We start from the raw sequence: 17453 nt of genomic DNA on the forward strand, positions 1-17453 counted from the left end.
CCATTAGCGACCAGTGTCGCGTACAGAGTTGATAGAATTACACAATGTAGACTTTTCCCATCAGACAACGACCGCGTACAAAGTGCTATTATCTGTCCGACGTGAGGTGATTTAACACTACAGGCATATTCAATATGCATATTCACTCGATACAGAATCATATTATTACATTAATTTTGCTATATTTGCATTGATTTTTACATTAAGGGAGCAGCACAGATTAGATTTGACGTGCTTTCGAGTAGGAGATTTCGACCCATTAAGCAACATTTCAGCATCCATTGCAGTCGCCAGACAACACGATGGAACATGGACGAATTAAGTGGGATTTTGGCAGCGATTCCGACCCTATAAATTCTTAATGATAAACACACGAAGCACCAAGTTAAATTTATACCTCTGTGCAATTGTCTCACCTCCTCTGATCATTTTTCCATCACGATGGAGTAATTTACTCACCGAACGGACACTGGAGTTGCCTCTGATGTATTTTTGATGACACCATTCCTCATTATACGGCAATGTCGGCTGGGTTGGGGCGGAGTGAGACAGACACGAGTACACATTTTAAATAATTTACCTTCTGCAGAGTATTCAATATGATGGAGCGGCAAGAACCGAAATGGCGTGTCTCTGAATGTGTTGCCAGGAGTTTGGTAAGTTGAATGCCCCTCGCCCATAATTTACTGGCCGAATATCGATTTCAATTTCAAGCTCCGATTTATTCTGCTGTCCCATAAATTCACCACATTATACCCCTCGGAAGAGGGCTTAACCTCGTCCAGAAGGGTCTTCTTATTTTTCCTTCTTCTCGCTGCGTCTGTGTATACATATGTATGTGAAGGGGTGAGAAAAAGCAAGGTAGGTTTTAGATCATGTTGTATACTCTTATCTGTTACATATTTTAACTATAATTACTACTTTTATTTATAAATTTAAAATCACAAATATTTAATTTCAATTTTTATCTTCCTTAATAATTAATACTGATTATAGGTACACTCACATTTATTTTTTTATTTTTTTTCTCATCAATTTATAATTTATTTCCTGTACTCTTGTGCATCGAATTCCGTTATTGATGGCTGGGAAACCATGTTGCGGAGCTTTTTGTCAATTCATTTTTTTTTTCACCAAATTGATGCCACACAAGAGTACTCAGGGAGTGAATACAACTGCATTGTATGATTAATCCTAAAGTTCATGGATTTTGCATCATTAGACGAGGGTTTTCTTCGGTACTGGAGACACACTTTGGGTATGAAGATTTGTTGATGTTGCAACAGCAATAGGGAGTTTGTCAGTAAACAACCACTTTGGGGACCATCCCGGCCAGAAATCACATCCATAGCCATTCAACAACAAATCGAATTGATATTTAAACATCCCACCCACCCTCACATTCTCGAACGACAATCGGGAACGCGGTAAATTGGATGATGCCTCGGAATGAACCAACACTCTGGCGCTGTGATGGAAAACATCATCGCCATTCGCCACTGCGTCTGAACATACATACAACTATTGGGGCTCGGGTTTTGAGGGGTTGCGAAAGACTTATGGAAATGGTCATGAGAGGGATAGACACTTAGATGGCTCAGTAGAGCTCGAAACTTCTCCCCATTTTGATATAATTCACTGATTATAATAATGCTGCGCTAAATCCGATTTGCCACACATTCACTCCGTCCGACTGGGTCACGGACATGTTGGGTGTTAATTGATGACGGATGGTATTAGAGGTGGCATGACAATGTGGATTGACACAATGATGATGGCAAGGCCGGCGGCCAATTCTGGTGCTTCTGTTGCGTTCGACGTTGTCTGCTGCAACTCGTCGTTCGGGATCACTTTAATCGACTCTTGCGGTTTGGGCAATTCCGTGGGAAACTGCAGCTCCTGATGGCACGGCAGTTGATTCTTCCTCAGGCTCAGCAGACGCACAGCGCGCGGTCCCTGATCGTCAATATGACTCTTGGGTATCACCACCTCGTTGGCCTCCACAGTGTCTTCCTCCTCTGTGTAGTACTCGTCTTTGGCCTTCCCACGCGAAACCACCTGAATTGATGTTCTCGACGGGTCCAACGTGCATTCCAGGTCACGCAGCGACAGTCGCAGCTTCGTGTTGTTTGTGTTATTCCTCAGATCAAACATCCACGCCAGACGACAGTCGCATATGAATTTGTTCTCTGCAATGAGACAAGTTCAAAGAGAAGGAAATATTCATGCGCTTATGTAGATTCTGGGGAAGTCGCTGGCGATTTGGTGAATGTTGGATCGGGGAAGGGAATTTAACTGCAAATTTTCACCTTTGAGCCCGCGTCTCACGCCTTCGATTCGACGTTGCAGGAGGAGAGTGGAAATTTTGAGAGGTTAAAGTGGATGACAGGAGGGTGAATTTCAATCTACCCGTGTTACTCTCCTTTCAGAAGGATCTCACCCCGGGACACCCCGCTGGCTCACCCTCTCAGCTCCAGGCGATGGAATCCACGTGGCATATGCTCGGAAGCGCACCAATGTACCTTTCTAATAAAATATTAAACGCATGTAACTCGAGATATTTCCTCCGGCCGATGGGGGTGAAGAGGTCCCGGGTGTGAGTGCGGGTGGGCGAGATGAAAGGTGGATAAAAGTTTTTTTTTCTACCCAAGGAAAAAAAGCAAGTCTCGAGGGTGGAAAAGTATTTTGTGTGGATGAGGGAGGGAAAAAGTTTTGAAAAAAACCGCCGTCGAAAATGCAATCGTGCCATCCTCATTCACATGGAGAAAATTCACCCTCAAGCCACAAACAGGCGCGCTTTTGAAGCAATATGCCTATCTCTTGTGCATCACGCATGGTTTCCTCTTGTCGGCAGGTAATAATACGCCCGTCGCTCTCATTCGAGTAACAGAGCGCACAGCATCCAACTCAAATCCCCGGCGAGATCGCTTATAAGGAATTTCCTACTCTTTTTTCCTGCCGAATCCACGAAATTGAAAAGAGAGTGGATGTGCTTTCCAAGAAACAAAAAGGGCTGTTCCGGGGTTGCGGGGGAGGAAAAAACAAATACAATGTACGACACCCCAACTCATTCTTCCGGAGAGAATTTCTAAATCTCCTCACAAAAGCCACACCGAGCGATGTATTATTATTTTGGGTGAATTACAAAATGTGGGAGCTATGGAGATTCCTCGCTCTGGAGTGGGTGGAAACTCAGATTTCACATGCGCTCTCTCATGAGAGGGTAAATGGAGGAAAGGTGAAAATTGCAGAGAAACATTAGAGGTATCATGAGAGTACTTTGCCATAGACACGTTCCACACTCATCAATCAAATATCTCTCCCTCCCACCGCCTCTAATAATCAGCCCATCAAAGGGGTGGCGACTAACGTAAGTGGATGTGTGAAAACAATTCAAGGGGCTAATGTAAAAGATACACCCTCTCAAGTGATAAATTTTAATGCTGATGAATATGGCTTTTCCTCTCTAATTAGATTACGCCTCGGAAAAACAGCTCACAGACGACTGATTGGGTGTTTGTTTGAAATATAGAAAGTCACATTTTAAATTCATAGCTTGAAAACCTTTTACACGAAAGTCCCATGAAATCAAATTTTCATGCCAATCGAGAGTAAACTGTGAAATCCCCGCTAATGTCTGGCAAAAGAGAAAAGCTGAAGACAACACTCTCGTGAGATGTGATGCCTCACAAAAGGTGTAAAATATGGATTTGATCAGGTTATTCTCCTGAGTAATAAGACCATTAAAGTTGAATGGAAAAGTTTTTGATGCGGAAAATCTGGGCCAAAATTTACCCCTTGAGTCTCTCTGGTTGATGCATTCGTGAAAAACCCCTCCAGAGAGGGATTGATTTTTTCCTCGCCATATGCCGCTGTGTCAGAGTCAGCAATGCTACAGAATCCCATTGAATTGACAATCTGTTTGAGTTGATATGTTGTCAAGCACTTCAATAATCGATTAATTTATTACTTTTGACAATCCCCTGGAAAAAAAAATGTATTTGTAGTCTATTTATGATGGTATCATATTGAACTTTAGTCTAAAAAAAACATTGTATTTTCCTCACTCACTCCACGATAACTGTCGATTAAAATAATTAGCTCTGATTTTCTCACACTCTATCATTCAGCCAGTCCTGACTGAATCCTCTTACCCGGAAAAAAATCGTGCTCTCTTATTGAAAATGGTGAGTGATATTTTTCCAACTCATCCCCTATCGCACTTCAATATGTGAAATTTTATTCCCCACACAGAACTTCCCTTATTGACTCAAGAAGTATTGCGAAAACATGGGGAGGGAGCGCTCGAAGATGGAGGTGCTGAATGACAAAAAGCAGAATTGGAGGAAGGAAAAGACATAAAGAAAAAAACCTTTTCATTATGATATTGGAAAATCCGGTTTCCTTCGCAAGAGTGTGCTTCTGCATCAGTATTTTTGCGGCTTTATGTACTGTCGAGTGTAAAAGCTTTTAAGCTCGCCTCATGTGCCAACAAGTGTTTAGTGTGTATTATGCAAAACGTAGTGCAGAAATATGCAATGAATGTATTTTTTATTCTACATGTAGCGTTTTTTGTACCCACCAATATACATGATCATATGGGAAATTCAAAGACGAAACTATCAATTGAGAAATCTACATCACAAACAAGTAGTGAAAACTTTGAAATTCGATCTTTTCCCACCCTTTGAGTTGATATTTGGAACACTTTCAGTTCGACAACCCCAAACAAGCCAACTTGTTCGCCCCCGCCTTCGTGTTTTCCAGCATTTGGCGGTATGAATATATTTCTCCATTGCCATTTAGGGATCTTTGCATATACATATTCCAACTCAGTGTGCGAGTTGGGCGGGCGTGAGGGGTAATTTTTTGCAGAAAAAACCTGGCGAGGGCGGAAAAAAATAAAGGAGAAACAGAGAATTTTCCATGCTATACGCTTGATTTGCTCTTCTTACAAATATTACATTTACCATGTGAAATGTTATTCAGCTATTGGGATATTCTGGTACAGAGTACGTATATATGGAGAGCCGTGGCTGAAAGCTCGAATATGGCGAAATTTATATAGTGTCGTGTGCGAGGGGTGGCCATGGGCGGTGATTTCTGGTATTTCTGGTGGGAAAGGGGCTTCAAATAACATTTGCTCGCGAAATACACGAGGAACGTGCTCTTCTACACGTTGACGATTCACCAAACATTGCCGCAAGTCACCATAAAAATTCTCTTCTGTACACAATTTTCCCAGTAGAGCCATCCATTAGTGGGCAGAACAAATCTCTCGTCCGCTCTACCTATCATACGCTTTGGCTGCTTAAACCACTCTTTGTTCACCGAGAAGGAAGGGTAACAGTGAGCCTTTTCACGAGACTGATAAAGAGTTTTTACAATCAAGTTAGAATACACACACGTGTAGCACTAACAATTTTTGCCAAGTCAAAGGAGATCCCGAATGACAGGACGAAGACACACAATTTTTCACTTGACAATTTCCTTTCACTGCTGGTAACCTTTGGCCCATTCTTCTGGCCAACAGTGACCTCATACTGCTATATGCCATCAATTTTGCCACATTAAAGTGCCTGAGTGAAGAGAGTTATGGTTCAAAGCTTTTGCACGGCTGAAAGCTCACCGCAAATTCGTTGAGTGCATAATGTGGGTGAAACGAGTTTCACTCTTGGTTCAAATTGAAAATTTTCCACGAAGAACGTCATTTCCTCTTTTCTCACCTCTCTGTTAGACCATAAAGGTTTCCCTAGTGAGGAGTCACGGGGAATGTGTTTGACTTTGATATGGCTAATGAAAAAGTGCGGAAAAATTGCCTTACAAATGGAGAAAAGTCCCTCGAGAGGAGATATCTAGCAGAAGAGAGTGGCGCCTTTGCTGAAAGAGTTATGTCACCCAAGTTTCTTTTCAAATTCAATTGAAACTTTTTCTCGACTTATTGAGTTTGCAGCTTCTCGGCATGTGAAGACAGAGGAATGATGGGAACACATAGAGGAATTCTGGGAAATAAGGACCATGCTGTCGAAGATATGGATCACAATTATCACATATGAAATCAGATCAAGACTCACCATCGATGTTCAGCTCACTGTTGAGTCGCAGGAGGTTGTCAAAGATTGGATGGAGATTCTCAAAAGAGAGTGTCTCAAGTTGATTATCTAGCAAATTCAAGGAATTCAGGGCAGGTACGACGGTGAATATGCCATTGTGAAGTGCGATCAGACGATTGTGCTGCAGCTGCAGTGTATGCAGATTGTTCAGGCCATCGAAAGCTCTCTCGGATATTTGCTGCAAACACAGACAAATCCGAAAGTGTAAGTATGATACTGCATGCAAATTGCACGACTGTCTTTTGACACCATCAACATGAGGCGAAATTGTCACTGCATTGCAAATGTGAGGAACTCTGAGAGCGAAGCACAGTCAAACTTTTTGCCTTCCCCACCCAGAATCCTCTTTCTTCACCACAGCAAATTGCCCACCACGGGAAAATGCAATAGAGATGGAATATGTAGTGTGCATGATTTCCTGCAAATTCACTCTCAAAGGATAGATTCACAATTGTCTTGGCAATTTACACGATTTGTAGAGAATCTATCATTCATCTTTCGATGAAAAGGGTGTTTATGAACGTTTAGAGAAATGGGGCTTTACCTGAATTTTGTTGTTTTGCATTGAGAGCTCCTGAAGACTCCACAACTCAGCGAAAACGGTGTTTCCTATAAAGGTGAGATTGTTAGCCGAGAGATCGAGTTTGAGGAGACTTCCCAGGCCCTTGAAGACCTCCCGAGACAATTGAGCAATTTGATTATGCTGCACGTGGAGTTCTTGGAGTTTTCCCAGTGTGTCAAACACATCATCGGGCAGGAGAGTGATGTTGTTGTAGCCCAATCGCACTACTTCCAGATGAGGCAGATTCGCGAGGGCCTGCGCCTCGATCAGGCTAATTTGGTTGGCTTCTAAATTGACATCAAACAGGACGGGGTGGTTGGCAATGGCGAACCTCCTCAGCGTTCGCAGCTGTGTGTTGTTGGTGAACTCCACCTTGGCCAAGTGCGTAGCGTTGGACAGTGCATAGGCGTCTATCTCTGTGATCTGCGTAAATGAGATACTGAGCTTGGACAGGATGGACAGGATCCGGATGGCGCGACTTGGCACATAGGTCAGATTGCCTGCAGCGAATGCAATGAATTTCACATCTGTGATGGAGGTGTGTGCATAGAAGGCCGCCCAAATGGGGTCCTTGCGCGAGAGGTCGGATCCCAGGACCCAGCAATCCGCCTTGGTCACCAGATGACGAGTATCGCTGCTGCAGTGGCAAATGACCTTCATGTCCGGCGCCTTGGAGCACAGATCCGGCACGATGGGCGTTCGCGTGGGCCTCTGAGATGAAACCGATGTCTTGGCTCTCTTGCCGGCTAGCGTCTTCGTCCCTGGCACTCCATCTACTAAGCGTAAGCTTATCACCAGCACCAAGATCCACCTAAACTGCGGCAGCCACATACTAATCCTGGAATGAAAAACAGAGAGATTCTATGAGTAATCAATCATCAGAAGGTTATTTAATTAAATTCATAATTGTTTTACTGTGCAATTGTTTAGAATATTTCAATGGATATTGAAGAACAGGCAAACTGGTGAATATTGATTAAAATCGGTTCAATAGAATCATTAAAAGCGTATCCATTTGCTCGCATGTACACAAATAAATTACCCTAATGCACACACTCCACTGGAAAATTACGGAAAACCACGGCGGAGGGACAATTTTTGGGGTAAGCATCCGGCATCCATGGCAGATTACCTCTGAAAATGCGCATAATTATACAGAATTTTACTGAGTTTCTCACTTGAGAAGAGCTTATGACTCGACCCAGACATTCATATTTAAAATTCAAAAGGAGCATATTTAATTACGTTGAATTCTCACTTTACACGTGTGGGGGACTTTCATGAGGTCCCCGCTGTGCTCGGAGAGCTTTCGTTTTGAATGGGTAATTAATTTAAAGCATCAATAGCAGGTCAGAGTCCATGGAGTGAGTGTAAAACTCATTCACGGCTGGTTAATAAAAGATGCATGGCAAATTGAGGTGAAATAATGTTCACACATTGCAATTTAAAGCGTCTACAAGTGGAAACTTTTATAGAATTAACTTGAAAATTGCGATACAGTATATACACTTCAATCAGAACTTTATCAATTGACCTATTCCACACAGTGATGATGAAAATCTTATGCGATTCGCATAGTGAATCAAAAGTTTTGCATTCCACTCTTGAGTGGATCATCTTCACTGGACGAGTTTTCATCATCTTACGTTCAGTATTTTAAGCTGGGAGTTTTCATTCAGAACACGATTCTTCGCGGTTTACATAACAGATGGATGGGCACAATTAAAGAAAACATCGACTTTAAGTTGCGATGAATTCAACATTCAGCACTTTTGCCATCCTTTTTGCGCTCGTATTTAACGACCATGCTAAGTGCACCTGTAGCCATTTTTCATTCGAAGCTTTCTACACTAGGACCTGCGATACGAAAGTGAACCAAGCGTTGTTCTTAATGCTGAACAGATCCTTGAAAAAGTGATTAGATAGTGCTTGTACTCTTACGCGTTACACTCTTTATTTCATAAAATATAATTTGCCTTTTTTCTCACGTGGTGACATTGCTAAACATTGAGTTTTTCATCTCCTCTCAACTGGTGAGTAATCAAGAATTTTCATGTCTTTGTGGATTACCAGCTTCTACGCTTGCTACGGAATTCTCTGCGTCTTATGCGTTCTCCCCTTATTCGCAAATGAGATCAAAGGATCCAACTGGGCAAATTGGAAAAACGAAATTGCTTCGCATTAGCATTCAGAAGTTTCCGCTAATACAAGTAGATTTTCTTAGAATTATATTTTAGCTTATGATTGTTTCATAATGGAAAAAAAGAGAGATGAGAATCTCGCTTGCTCGCCCAGTTTCACCCTATTCAGGTGTCTGCTTTCAATTCCAACAGCATTTGTGCAGAAGACAGCCGCGCCACTCGGACAAAAGCATAAATGGTTCCAGAATCGTCGGACTGTAACGCTCTCCGTGACATGCCACAAAACTATTTGGAGCACCCACATTAACATTAAAGTGCTCTCATTCATACAACAATCGTAAAGCACATTCAATATTTAATTGTGGCAAGTACAAGCGCAAAACAAACACACCAGTTCTTCTAACCATAAATATGGGAGAATGTATGATATTATATGGCTGATAAAAGCTCGTGAATTTTCCACTCTCACCTTTTCCAGCACCATCATTTTCTCGCCAAGAGAATCTTGTTTATGGTGTAGAAAGAATTATGTGGGAAATTGTACGCCACTATTTGGCAATATTTAATGCAAATAATTAACAGGACTGAATAAATTTAGCTTCTTCACGCGAAGGAACCGGATTCGCTCCCTCGTCTTAAGGAATTTTCGAAATTACAGAAGAAAATTAATTACAATACCGTTTTTATTGCGCAATTTCTGACGAACCGAGCTAAAATTTATATTGTGTAAAGAGGGTTGCAAAAAGGGGGTAAGGTTTTTGAGTTGTACCATGAAATTGCTCGTAACAACCTATTTCTCCGCCGTTTTATCTTCTTGCAATGAGATTTTGCAGTAAGTAAGCCCGAATGCCTTAGCCAAATAGCAACAATTGCGATACATGATGGCTGAAGATTGGCATGTGTGTCATATTTCCTTGCACTTTCACCCTCCCAAACTGAGTTTCAGGGGGTGAAAATCTCTCTTGGCGCTCCTCATGTATTTATTTACGCTCATTTTCAGTGAATCGAGAACGGACGTGGAAAAGTTTGTGGCGGAAGTTTGAAAATCCTTCTCCATACATGTACTGAATTCCAAACGATGTTGAATGGTTCAGAGAGCTCATATTTAGCTCCCATACACACCATTATAAATAGTTAGGAGTGTAGGACAGCGATCTTTGCAGTTAAGTTTGAAGAAAGTTTTGATGTATCATACAAAAGAATCTCTCCCTTCATTCTTAGTGTGTTACCATTGTGTGCCTCCGCCCTATATGTACATGTGCGTATATATATGAAGATGTATGTTGTATCGATGAGGTGGGTAAAGACATAGCTTAGTATTTCTTGTCTAGTTCCCTGGCGCGCGAGAGTCTTTTCCCTGAACAATGGGATGAAACAACAAATGAGGAATAGAAGATGAGAAAGTTTCCCCGCTCACGAAATACACCGTGCTATAGTCGTACCTTTTTTCGGAGTGCTTTGTGCGGTGAAAAGTGTGAGAAAAGCCCCGTCGTTTACTGTATAAGAGTCACCATTAGGAGTGCTCAGAGTGTATGAACTGGAGGTGAGAGAGCGAGAAGGGTAGATTGATGGCGATGGTTGGATATAATAATTTATGTGAACAAGAAGGATAATTTTCCTGTTGGCAGAAGGTACACAATACGCTGTGTGTGTCTGTTTAAATTGTAAAAGTAATGAGTGTAAATTTACAATGGATTTTTCCACAATGTGCAAATAAGTTTATTTAGGCAATTCATCTGTGGCGAACTCCATGTAATTCAGTGGTAAACACTCGACACCTTCGTACCTCATCCAATTCACCTAATTTGTCACGTGAACCTTCCGCGTCATTTCAATCTCAGTGAGCACACGCTCCACACAATCGCCCCAAATACACAGTGAGAAATAGTATTCTGCGCGAGCAAAAATTGACAATTGTTCGTGGTGTCAAACATTTGCACAGCGCATTTCGCCATTTTCATTTTCCTCATCTCAAATTTCACCTGCCTTTATGCTCCCTGGGCTGTGTATTAAATATCACACATTCTATGAGTTATAGAATTCTTAATAGTGTATGGGCTTGACGTATTGAGCTGTGATTCAGCGTAGCGTTAACCAAAGCAAACTTACCCTGACACCGAAACAGGAGAGTCGGGCACGCCATGAGTGAGTAAATAGACAGTGACACTTGGATTTCTGCCTTTTGATTCCAATTTATCCACACTAATAAGATCGAAGGAAATCTCAGAGCGTGAAATGATGAAAACCCACAGACATCTCACCTGCGCGTGAGCTTCTTTGAGCACCACGGGAGTTTCCATTTCAGGCGAGCATGTGGTGAGTGGTGATGAATTATCAGTGAACGTATACAATGTGGGAATGCCACACAGTGGCAGATACAAATAATACGGATATTCACCACTCGACAGAGTGGCGTTCCATTTAATTAATAAGGGGATTTTCCAGGAAAATATGTAATTTGTGCATCAGTTTCTTGGGCCCGGATTTGCTCATTACCAAATTTAATTAGAATCAATCACAGTCAATGATATGGGGCGCGGCAGCCCACATTTATAGCGACCAGCATACACGAAGATTCCTGTGAATTGATGAGAAACTTTCGTTCTGGAATGAACAACAAATATCACATTCGCTATTGGATGTGCCGAAGCTTCTCTGAATTATGTTCGAGGTTTAAAATTTATATAATGTTTCAGCATATTATTTACTTTCATGCCAATTACTCTTTGAATGAAATTGTTCAATATTTTTTTCCAACGATTTCAGCAAGAATTTTATACTGGGAGTTACCGCTTGAGGAATTTCTTCGCGATACATCAAAAATTTCACTTCTTTCCCGTTCTCTTGTTCAATTATGCTCAAGCCAGTGAAAGTCATGCCGAAAAAAATCACAAATAGCTCAATATGTGAACATTTCCTCTTGTACGTGCTCCAAGTTTGGGGAGTCATCAAAATTCTCTTATCAGATTCCCACAGAATAGAGAGCTTACGTAAGACTCTCATTATGCCGAATTCCGAGGCACTTGAAACTTGGTATGTGAACTTATATAGCGCGGAAGCTCTCAGCTTTGCCAAGCCCAACTCAGGGTTTTCGTGTTTCAAATCCGCAAAAATTCACCAGCCAATTTGCACGGCCCCGTCTCGCTTCGAGTCATGATTTGATGGAGCTTTATTGAAACCTGACATGATATGAGAGCTTTCATTCCATCACAAAGTAAGTTCTTCCTAGCTAACGAGCCTTTTCCGGGGGAGTACGTGAAATTCGTATATTTTTGCGTGAAATTGCACAACATTCTTAAGTCAAGTACATCCAATTATCTGTAAGTCTTGGTGAATCTTGAAATTTCGAAGGTACAGCATCGCCTCTGTGCGATTATGGAACAGATGGAGTAAAAGTCTAAATGAGAAAATGACAAAACTTTTCCTCGCAGCGAGCACACACTTGGAGCTATGCAAATTGGGGTTGTCTATATCATGAGGTTTTCTCGTCATGACAATGAAATTTCCCGCATTATTTTCACCAAACCTGTCTTCATCTCTTTCCTTGTGATTTCCCCATACTATCCCCGGCGAGAGCACAGGAATATGTGGGCTCTAGACGTAATAAGTGAGGAACTCATATATTTTCCAGTTCCTGGGGTTGGTTTACTTTCGAAATTCACTCACAACTCATTGCCGCGCACATATTACAATGGGCTTTTCTCCTACAAAGTCTTAACTGAGTAACTCAAGCCACCGAATGTTGGAGATTTTTTTGTAAAAATTGAAAAATTAATAATGTACGCAAGACACTATTTCTTTATAATAAGTCGGTTTTCTCTTTAAAATATGGCGAAACTCCGAACCCTTTCAAGCACAACATCATATAGTGAATTTTACATATCTGTATATATGAGAAGAGGTTCAAACTTATGACTTTCCACCAGCCAACATCTTAAACTATAAGTTGCAACCCACTTCGTTTCTCATTTCAACTTAATGGGATTGCTACTCCCCAATGCTGTTTGCCTGGGTTGGTGCAGAAGACTCAAAAGTGGAGAAAATCAACCTAAAGACGGAGAGGAAGCTGTGAGTTAACTTGCCTCTTTGTATTACTATTAAATATGCAAAGGATCCATAGGATCATGAAAGTGAGAGTATCTCTTTGCTCCTTAACACCCACATCGGTCGAAACGAACTGTTTTATATTCGCTTTACGCGCATCGATACTCATACTTCCAAGCGAGCGCTATATCCATGTTTGTATAGCTATGTGTACAGTGTATTCATCTTAATAAAATATTGAAACACCCGTTAAATGTTTATTATTTTCTTGAAAGAGAGAAAAAGGAAGAGCGAGCCATAATTCAGGGTGTAATAAATACAATTTGCCTTTTCGCTAAAATACAGCTCGACTGGCCAGATATTTCAATTCCAGTCCTAACGAGAGTAAAGCTCCGGACATAAATACGCTAAAACTCACTTCCCCATGAGGATAATTAAATGGAGTTACACAGAAGTTTTAATCGCTCCAGTTTTAAGTTGAAGCAACTATGGTGTATTAATCCTTTTTTCCATTGCTAATTCTTTTTTTCTCCTGGGGTTTTGCGCTGGAACGAGACTTTGCGCTTATGAGCCAAAGAAGAGATCATGAGAGTGGAATGCCCTAAAGGAGTTTAATCGAAATCTCATTAAATTTACCTTCCTACAATGTTTTCATGCCCTATGGAGGACGATAGGACGGTTGGCTGAGGGAAAAAAGAATAAAATGTGCTACAGTTTGACTGAAGCTCCTCTTCGAAAATATTTAAATTTATACTTCTCTTGACCTCTCAGCATCCTTATCTTACGTCAAATACAATTTTGCGCCACATCCCGTGGGGCGGCATCCCCGTGGCACGCAAAGTAGTTCATCTTGTGAGAAAATATTGATGCAAGAACGGGGGGGCTTTTCTCAATTCATCGCAATTTCTTCCGCGTGGCAGGAAAAAAGCTTCTACGTGCTCTTCCGAGTACACTTACTTGTTATTTTCCTCATTTGCAATAATGTTAAAAGTCAAGTGGAGGCACGCCCGAGCCCCGGAGAGGATGTCTTCACACAGCAAACTCCCGAGCGCCAAGGCGAAAGTGGGAGAGCTTTGAGGTTTGAGGCTGTTTCCGGTCACAAGTCCTTTTGTTCAATTCCATTAAACTCATTCCGCTGAGCTTCTCCGCCGCGGCCCACTGTCTCGCCTCCTTGTATCGCCCAGTCTAGGCAAAAAGATTTCCATGGCGATGGTACAACGCGGCGTGCAGTGAGTTTGAAATATTTCCTGTGGCAAAGAATTCCCATTCATGCTTAAGCGATGTGGCAAAGCACAACGCTTCCCATTCTCCCTCTTCAACTGAATATATTTCAACTCCATCACAATTCTTTTCGTGGGCAGGATAAAGAACAAAACGAAGAGAAAGGTAGAAATTAATTCGCTCACCTTTCCAATGTGAGGTGCAATTCAGCATTGTGTAGTTTTGAGAGGTCAGAAATTGCACCTGGGAAAGTGGTATATTCTTGTGTGTCTCTCTGAAATGAATTGACGATGTGCAAAAAAGAGAAGTGAAGTTTAAGCGATGCGGCGAGGATGAATTTTACCGTCCAAGTGGCTTTAATTGCACATGACACAATAATACTTTCTTTCTATGCAGGAGCTGTGAAATTTATGAAAATAGAAAGTGTGATGTACAAGCACAAAATTTCAATTGAGTGCGCTATTATGGTAAGCCATCCACCGATGTTGAGGGTAGATACATTGTTTGGGGCTGTAATGTGCAAGTTCATATCATTGTCCCCATGACGATGTTGAGAAATTCCCCGTAATTTTACACTTGGCTGCAAAATGAGTGTATGCAAATTGAAAATATCAAATATCATACACCATTGTGCGATGTACATATGTACAAATGATATCTCGGGGCAGCTCTCTGCATTTGCTGCAAAACATCGTGGCATAATAGCGACTGGAAATGTTGGACGACAACTACTTTGCGATATTCACCCACTGAGCACTATCCGAGTGCATGAATCACACGTGAGTTGAGTCCCGGAGGCTGTATGCTCGAACTGATCGAATTGTCGGGCTATTGCAACAGATTTCCCCGGTAAACAGCTAATGGCCTGATCCGGACAACCTAGGGCCATTTGCTCTTTTTTATTTACCTATGGCCTCTCTCCTCGCCGTCCTTCTTGCGTTGCCAGCGACAGTGCCAGAGAGTCTTTGAAGGGCTGAGCGGGTGGCCTGATGGGAAAAGGTATGGCGTGTGCCAATGGAGTGACGCATGGTAAAGTGGAATGATGTGATTCCGGGCTGATTTATCGTTTGAACTTTTCCCACGGCTCGCTCCCAGTCTACCTCAAAACGGTGCCTTTCCGCCATGTAAATGAAGAAATAAGGAAACACTTTTCGCTTAATAAACACTCCACCATGGCCAGAACGCAAGAGGAATTAACCAATACTCCTCGACTCAATTCCCGCGAATGAAACAATAATTCATTCCAGTCAAGTTGGAAATTCAATTTCACATTTTCAAATTTTACCCATAAAATTTCCACTTAAATGATTGGATTGCGCTCGATATGGATGAAGAGTGAGAGAGAGGGGGAAAAAACAATCTGAAATCGTAGAAAAGTGTCACAGAAACGTTGGAAGAAAAATGACGAAACTGAGGAGATGAGAAGAGAAAATGTGGCAATTTTCGTTTTAAAGGATTTTGGGCATTTTTCACCCTGGCCGTATACGTGAATTAAATTGAACGGACGGATCAAAAGATCTAGTGTGAAGGGTGCGACCCAGGGTTAGGGCGAAGAAATTAATTTTTCTACCCTTGATATATACAAGAAAAAAAAATCGTTGCGAGGAATTTCGTTCGGACCATCCTGTGTGAGGAGGGATTAGGCTGAAGAAATTGATGTGTTTCGTAACATTCATTATTATTTCACAATGGCCTGTCCCAATGATTATTCATTCGAAAATTTCAGAAATTAAGTATTCAAGAATACATGGTGTTGTGCTTACTAATGTACATAATAAATGGACTTTATATTTTAAAAATTAAAGTATAAGGGCAATCTTTCCATCTGTTTTCTCCTTCTATCTACTTGCACACCTTAAATCTTGACGACAGGAGTTCGCATGAATGTAGATCCATCACGAACAAATAAAGCTCGAGGGTATCAATCATAAGACAAATGTATGCTGCGTGAAGGCCAAACCGTTGAGAATGGGAATTCAAGGAAGCACATTTGAGATAACTTGTCTTCACCCGAAAAGCACAGTATCTTTCTCTCTCTCTCTCTCACTCTCCCTCGACTGTGGAGCAAGGAAAAAGCTCCTAGATGGAAGGAGTGTGTCGTGTCACAAAAAGAAGAGCACCTCGACTTGAAAATATCATAAATGGAATCATCTGTAAGAAAATGTAATTTAACTCTCAACCCCTTTCCACTTTCGTGTTTAAGGGAACATAAATCATTTTCCACGCTTCACCTCTCAGGTGGGTTGAATAGTGTTGGAAATTCTTAATTTGCCACAATGATGAACAACTTTATTCTGCCAAGCAGGGAATGAAAAGAGTCCTTTTAGTTCAACATGATGCGAAATCCATTTTGTGTTTTTGCTAGTTTATGTGCGGAATTCAAGCACAAAGAGAAATAATGCAACTTTTTGCTCTATATTGAATTGGATGTTCAACTATAATCTTACATTTGTGTATATATAGCATTTTGGTCAAAAACATAACATAACCCTTCACAATTCTCAGTGTGAAATTGGGAATAAAAAATTGTTGTGCTTTTTTTGCAAGAAGAGTAAATATTTTTTCCTACGCGTCATTTATCAAACACCGTGATAAGAATCCTTGAAGACGAGGGCTTTTTGTATGTAGCCCTTCACATAGGGTAGAATGAGAATATGTTGTTATTCTTCTTCATGCTGAAATGGGTGTGCGAGCGTCAAAGAGAAGCCAAGAGAGGCAATGAAAAAAGTTAGTACGGCGAACAGGCACATTGTCGATATTAAAGGCGAAATTGAATTTGAAAACTTTTCACCGAAAATAATAATAACAGTAAAAAGGTAAACATCCTCTCTTCTGATATGTTAGTAGCAAATATAAGGCTTGATGTAGTAATATTTGGGAATTCTAAGCCCCACGAATGGATCTCGGTGAATATTTGACGTCAAATTGCTGCTGTTTGTGCCACCCAAGTGGGTGGCAGGCCAAAGTGAAAACAGGAAATTACTTTTTACTGAAGAAGATTGTATCATTGGACGCTCCACGCTCGTATATGTACTATATTTAAAGTTGCATCGCTTGGCGAAATCACAATTGAACTCTATATATTGTTATTGTTAATTAATTTATATCACAATTCTTCATTGCTTCTTGTCTTAACAAAATCATCGCAGCGAAACTCGAGAGTGGAAGAGTGAGTGAAAAAGAGCAGAGAAAGTGCAATTCAGTGAAAATTGAAGAGCAAATGAATCCATTATGAAATATTTGTCATAATTGGGTCGTACAAGAAAAGCGATGGGGAGAGAGAGGAAATATCAGAAATACCACACGGAGGGCGAAATTCAATTAGTCGATAATTAAATGACCCAATTCCATTAAGACGTACAGTTGAGAAAT

General features: G+C 41.2%; 1 protein-coding gene across 1 annotated transcript in view; it reads right to left on the reverse strand.

Annotated features, from left to right (window-relative positions):
• Positions 1-630: 630 nt before the first annotated feature.
• LOC132263680 (connectin-like) overlaps positions 631-17453 on the reverse strand; it is a 29315-nt gene continuing 12492 nt past the window's right edge. Inside the window, exons 2-4 of the mRNA XM_059763581.1 lie at positions 6658-7513; positions 6075-6291; positions 631-2189 (exon numbers count right to left, since the gene is read on the reverse strand). Coding sequence (XP_059619564.1) covers positions 1717-2189; positions 6075-6291; positions 6658-7506 — 1539 coding nt within the window. The 5' untranslated portion in view covers positions 7507-7513 and the 3' untranslated portion in view covers positions 631-1716. The remainder of the gene's footprint in view (positions 2190-6074; positions 6292-6657; positions 7514-17453) is intronic.

Source organism: Phlebotomus argentipes, unplaced genomic scaffold, assembly GCF_947086385.1.
Source record: "Phlebotomus argentipes unplaced genomic scaffold, Phlebotomus argentipes genome assembly contig_2, whole genome shotgun sequence".
Taxonomy (NCBI): domain Eukaryota; kingdom Metazoa; phylum Arthropoda; class Insecta; order Diptera; family Psychodidae; genus Phlebotomus; species Phlebotomus argentipes.